We start from the raw sequence: 6,093 nt of genomic DNA, 5'->3' as shown, positions 1-6,093 counted from the left end.
GCTTCCTGTAAGGCTTTCTTTTCCTTGGTCAGCTTAGCAATGATTTCATCCAAAGCAGCCATCTCCTCAACCAGGTTTTTTACCTAAGAAAGAAAGAAAGTAAATCCTCTAATCGTGTATAAAAACCCTAATTCTTAGTTTTTTTTCTTGCTGTAATAATATTTAACAAACCTTGTTTTCAGTGGCATGCTTCTCTTTTTCCACTTTGGCCAGAGTTAGCTCTAAGTCGTCAATATCCTTCTTTAACTCAGAGCACTCATCCTCCAGCTTCCTCTTCTTAGCYGTCAGTTCAGCRTTTATTTCCTCCTCATCCTCCAGCCTTTCTGTAAGCTCCTTGGCTTTTGCTTCCATCTGTATTTTGTTTTTGATCAGCCCCTCACATCGTTCTTCTGCATCAGCAAGATTATCTTGCTCCTGGATAATGAACATATTGAACATTGTTGACATTTAAATAATGAGTGCATTTGTTACATTCAAACTAAATTCCTGGTAAAGAAAGAGACTTACAGCTTGGACTTGGAGCTGCAGGTCATTCTTCTCTTGGAGAAGAGAGACCGTTTTCTCCTCTAGTTCCTTTCTACGRGCTTCAGATTTTGCATAGGCCTCCTTCAGCTTCAGGAATTCTTCCTTCATGTTGGCCATCTCCTTTTCTGCTTCAGCAGATCTCAGGAGAGGTTTGATCTTGAAGAACAGCTTCATCCAGGGCCAATTCTTGACCCCCATGAAGGCTCGKATGTTCCACTGGATCACAAGTAGCGCGTCCCTGCCAGTGATCAACCACAATTGTTAAGATCCTATTAATTTTGTGAGTTTTGCCATTTTATTTGTTTTAATACTGACCTTCTTTCAACAATCTTCTGAAATTCCAGTCTCGCCAGCAAACCTCTTGATCTGGACTGGATTCCAGTGATAATGAGTGACAGTCGGTCATCCCTCATCTCTTCCAGTTGACCAAGAAGACCAGCTTTAAAGAATACCTTTTGGAGAATGTAACATGTAAATATCCAATTCATGAAATAAGGGCACACACTCTTTGTCACTGTTGTTCTGGAATAAAATATTTTACATGATTACTAGAAATACACATTGAAGTATTGAAAACATAAAAGATTGCACCAAATGATTTTTTAAATCAGGAATTTATCTTACGTTTAATTGTTAGTTTATGAAAAATCCATTTGTTTTCAATGATGATGTTGTCTTATCAATTATCTTTTTATACTAGAAAATGCTGGCAAATATTTATTACCTTAGTGTGACCAAACTTATACTGGTTATGGTCAATATCCAGAGATCCGAGGAGTTTCTCAGCTCCTTTCCTGCTGTCAATGAATTGTCCTTCAGGGATGGCTGCAGGATTCAGGATGCGATATCTGGAAAATTATTATTATGTAGCAAAACGTTATTTGATCATGGCTTTAAAAAAGTGTAATATGTTAAATCTTTCACTGAGCCAATACCTCTGCTTGAAGTCTCCATAGAGGATCCTGTTGGGGAAGCCCTTCCTGCAGATCCTGATGCCTTCCAGCACACCATTACAGCGCAGCTGGTGCATCACCAGAGGGTTCTCCATGGCCCCAGGAGTCTTAGTCTCATTGGGGATGATGCAGCGCACAAAGTGAGGGTGAGTTGACCTCAAGTTGGTCATCAGCTTGTTCAGGTTTTCCTGTGCAGATGTTAAATGTTCTGCTTATCAATMAGATTTTGTTAATATCAACACATCTTTAACTTTTAAATGGGAAATCAATATGAACCACACATATTTTTTGACTTTACGAACCCTGTGTAAGGCAGATACGGTTTGAAAAGAGGACCCCTTTTTCTTGCTTCCTCCTCCTTTGCCACCCTTTCCACTTTCTGTTGTCAAGCCAGGGTACAAAATATTAGATTGCATTGATATACACAGACATAATATTTATAGTAAACATTTTCTTGACACTGAAGGAGTTAAATAGTTGGAAGTTTACTGTACCTGAGTCCGCCCCTGCATAATTTGCAAAGAGGGTAGCAAGCAACTTGAGTGTAGACTTCTGGTACAGTCCAACAACGGTCTCATTCAGAGGATCCTTGTTCTTCACCAGCCAGTTGTTGATATTATAATCAACAGTTCCAGCATAATGAACCAGGGCAAAATGAGATTCTGGTTTTCCTTTAACAACTCTAGGCTTCTGGAAGTTACTGGATTTTCCCAGGTGGTTGTCATAAAGCTTAGCTTTAAAGGTGGTATCAGTGGCTTTGGGAAACATGCACTCCTCTTCAAGGATGGACATGATACCCATAGGCTGAGAGAAGAGAAATAGATGTACAATTGTAGTATTTTTTAACATTTATGTTATTTTATGTTTAATCCAGTTTCTCACCTTTTCAATCAGGTCAATACAGGCCTGCAGATCCATACCAAAGTCAATAAAAGTCCATTCAATTCCCTCTTTCTTGTACTCTTCCTGCTCCAGCACAAACATGTGGTGATTGAAGAACTGTTGCAGTTTTTCATTGGTGAAGTTGATGCACAGCTGCTCAAAAGTGTTGAACTGGGAAGTAGACAACAGTGTGATTTCTTAGTATGTTTATTGCAAAGTTTTTTTCTCTTATTCATTATGAATTTAAATCAAACATTGTTTGAGAAAGTAAAAAATTATCAAAACAAAAACTAAAGACGCTCACTCACATCAAAGATCTCAAAACCAGCAATATCCAACACTCCAATGAAGTACTGGCGCGGCTGCTTTGTGTCCAAGGACTGATTGATCCTCACCACCATCCACAGAAACATCCTCTCATACACTGCCTTAGACAGTGCACCGACAGCATAGTACACCTAAACAAGAAAATAGTTAGGAGCATTTTTAAAACGTAACTTTACATTACGTTATTCATGCACCATTCACACAGTCCTCTACATAACTTTACCTGAGCAACATTTTGTCCCTTGGTGACCCACTCATTTCCTACTTTGACTCTCGGGTGACAGAGACCTTTGATGAGGTCAGCAGAGTTCAGGCCCATCAGATAAGCTGCTTTGTCAGCATCTTTGGGGATTTAATGACATTAAGTCAAGGTCATCTGTGGTATCCAAATACCTCGTTCTTTTTTTCTTGCGTGCACATTTTTTGTTGATGGTTGTAAATTGCTTGAAAAGTAATTTCCTACCTTCAGTTCCATCGGCCTCTGCCTGCTCCTCTCGCTGCTTCTGCTTGAACTTCATGTTACCAAAATGCATGATGGCACCAGTCAATTTGTAAATACTGTTCTTCTCTTCTTGAGTGAAGCCCAGCACATCAAAGGCATCCTAAGTGAAATYWATCAKTGCCATTTTTGTTTYTATTTAGCTTCAGCAAATGATKTWCTGATTTCAAGGTTGAACTCACATCAGTGGCCAGCAGCTCTTCAGAGTCATTGATGGAGGCTACAGTTGTCTCTCCTTGGGAGATGAAGGCGTAGTCATAGGGGTTGTTGGTGATGAGCAGCATCTCTGAAATTAGATAAAATATTTATTTTAATATATATGTTAAATTGATAAAACATAAACCACTTACCGTAGTATTTTTATATGCTTACCCAGTAGTTCAGGCTTTACTTGAGACAAAATCTGGTAAAAAATATGGTAGTCCCTCTCAGCTTTGAGCTGGTAGGTCACACGTGATTTTTCCAAAAGATCTGTTAAAGAAATTCTTTGAGTTGAGTCTGCCTTCAAACACGTTTCAGAAATCTTACTACTTACAGGTCTCAATGTCAGCAGAGGCCAGCTTTCCTCTGTTGTCAAAGTGAATTCTGATAAATTTACCCTAAAGAAAGAGACTCTTGTTTTAGTTAAATTACTTGACTTAATAATTTTTCAGAGCTACACAAACTCACAAATCTGGAGGAGTTGTCGTTCCTGATGGTCTTGGCATTACCGAAGGCTTCCAGAGCAGGGTTAGCCTGGATGATTTGATCCTCCAGGGTGCCCTGATATTGTCAAACCAAGACACAGTGTCATATTTAAAACGTTATGACAACAATATCATGCTCACAAAATATATATTAGGGGTGCAACAATACAGAAAATCCACGATTCGGTTAGATACTTTAGTGTCACAGTTCAATATTTTTTCGATACAAAAACTAACTTGTAATTTATTGAAATTAATTACGAACTTTTGTTTAACCTCAAAAGTACAGTCTTTAAATTAAATGTAGCCTAAACAGCAAGTTTCTCAGTGGATCTGCATTCAACAATGCAGCCTAGGTGGATAAGTTAAATGTAGATCCTCTGAGCCTTCAACACAGAGCATCTTCAGAAGACAAGATGATAAAATACATTTTAAAAATCTGTATTGTTTGATACAAGTGCAYATTAAACCTAAAGCACTGTATTGAACGATTCAATCCAGATACATGTATTGTTGCACCCCTAATATACACTGCCTGGCCAAAAAAAATCACCACCAATAAAAAGGCCACACACGCTAATATTTCACTGGACCGCCTTTAGCTTTGATTACGGCACACATTCGCTGTGGTATTGTTTCGAAAAGCTTCTGCAGTGTCAAAATTTATTTCCATCCAGTGTTACATTAATTKTTCACCAAGATCTCACATTGATGATGGTAGAGTGTGACCGCTCCTCAAAGCCTTATCCAGCACATCCCAAAGATTCTCAATGGACTCTGTGGAGCCAATCCATGTGTGAAAATGATGTCTCATGCTCCCTGAACTACTCTTTCATAATTCCAGCCCCATGAATCCTGGCGTTATCATCTTGGAATATGGCCGTGCCATCAGGGAAGAAACAATCCATTGATGAAATAACCTGGTCATTCAGTATATTCGGGTAATCAGCTGACCTCATTCCTTGAACACATACTGTTACTAAGCCTAGATCTGACTGACTGCAGCAACCCCACATCATAGACCTTAGCTAAATCCAGATGGCAACCTTTTTTTGGCTGGGCCGTATACATATATATGTGTGTGTGCATATATATATTATCTTCGTTCAGCTATTACAAGTTATTCTGAAATAAAATGTATGTATCTTTAGCCTGATATTGGTGTATAAGACTTTTATTCTATAAAAACAAACCTTCTTTTCCGCAGCAGCATCTTTCTTCCCACTGGGGACAGCAGCAATGCTGGCAAAGTACTGAATGACACGTTTGGTGTTGACAGTCTTTCCAGCTCCAGATTCTCCACTGGTTGGAAAAGAGACAAAAAGGCTCAGACCAAGACCAACAATTTCTGTTTACTAAAACAAGTAAATAGTTATTTGACTTACGTGATGAGGATTGACTGGTTTTCTCTGTCTGTCAAAACAAGTAATTAAAATAGTAATGCTGTGATGACTGATTGATCAGAATCACAGTAAATGATGAAGCACAAGGTAAATGATGTACCTGCCAGCATGTACTGGTAGGCATTATCAGAGATGGAGAAGATGTGAGGAGGMGCTTCACTYCTCTTCTTTCCTCTGTAGGCAACGACCACTTCCTGGTTGTAGACCGGCARCCACTTGTAGGGGTTGACAGTCACACAGAACAGCCCRGAGTAGGTCTTCAGAAAAACAGATAATAGAAAGACAACAAAATATATTATTTCATTGTATTGAAGGCACTTGATTTGAATGATTTACTACAATAGTTAAGGTTTGACATTGAAACTAAACTTTAACTCACATAGATCATCCATGCTGCGTAACGCTCTTTGAGGTTAAACAGCACAGCTGGCTCATGAAGGAAGGTGAACATGGCCATGTCTTCAATTTTATCAAACTTAGGCGGGTTCTGAGGGTGCACATCACACTCCTTCACAGTGACGGTCTGGAAAAGATAATATTGTGATTTAGAACCAAACTAAATGCATCTCTCAAACAGCTAAAAGTGATTTTTACCATATATTAATTTACTTGCCTTTCCAAATTCAGTCTCAGCAGTGACTTTGTCACCTTCACGGCTGATTATAGATGCCTTAACGTACTCAACCTCAGGGTCGGGTACAAAACACTCCTTCTTCATGTCAAATGGACGAGTCTGGGCCTCCAGACGCTCCCTATCAGATTTCCTCAAATAAGAAGCAGCGACCCCAAATTCCTTCATTGCAGCATCACCCATGATT

General features: G+C 39.1%; 2 protein-coding genes across 2 annotated transcripts in view; both read right to left on the bottom strand.

The window, feature by feature from the left end:
- LOC106514903 (myosin-7) overlaps positions 1-6,093 on the bottom strand; it is a gene marked incomplete in the record, with an annotated part of 76,545 nt that overhangs the window by 49,516 nt on the left and 20,936 nt on the right.
- On the bottom strand, positions 3,202-6,089 carry LOC106514908 (myosin-6). Its single transcript, XM_014004441.1, has 7 exons — positions 5,889-6,089; positions 5,655-5,798; positions 5,376-5,532; positions 5,258-5,285; positions 5,066-5,174; positions 3,369-3,472; positions 3,202-3,289 (listed from the first exon to the last, which is right to left on the bottom strand). Exons 1-6 carry the CDS (start codon positions 6,087-6,089, stop codon positions 3,407-3,409), a joined length of 705 nt encoding a protein of 234 aa, XP_013859895.1. The 3' UTR covers positions 3,202-3,289; positions 3,369-3,406.

This window comes from Austrofundulus limnaeus, unplaced genomic scaffold, assembly GCF_001266775.1.
Source record: "Austrofundulus limnaeus strain Quisiro unplaced genomic scaffold, Austrofundulus_limnaeus-1.0 Scaffold24, whole genome shotgun sequence".
Lineage (NCBI taxonomy): Eukaryota > Metazoa > Chordata > Actinopteri > Cyprinodontiformes > Rivulidae > Austrofundulus > Austrofundulus limnaeus.
The sequence above is the reverse complement of the archived record's forward strand: the minus strand, read 5'-3'. Positions and strand labels throughout refer to the sequence as shown.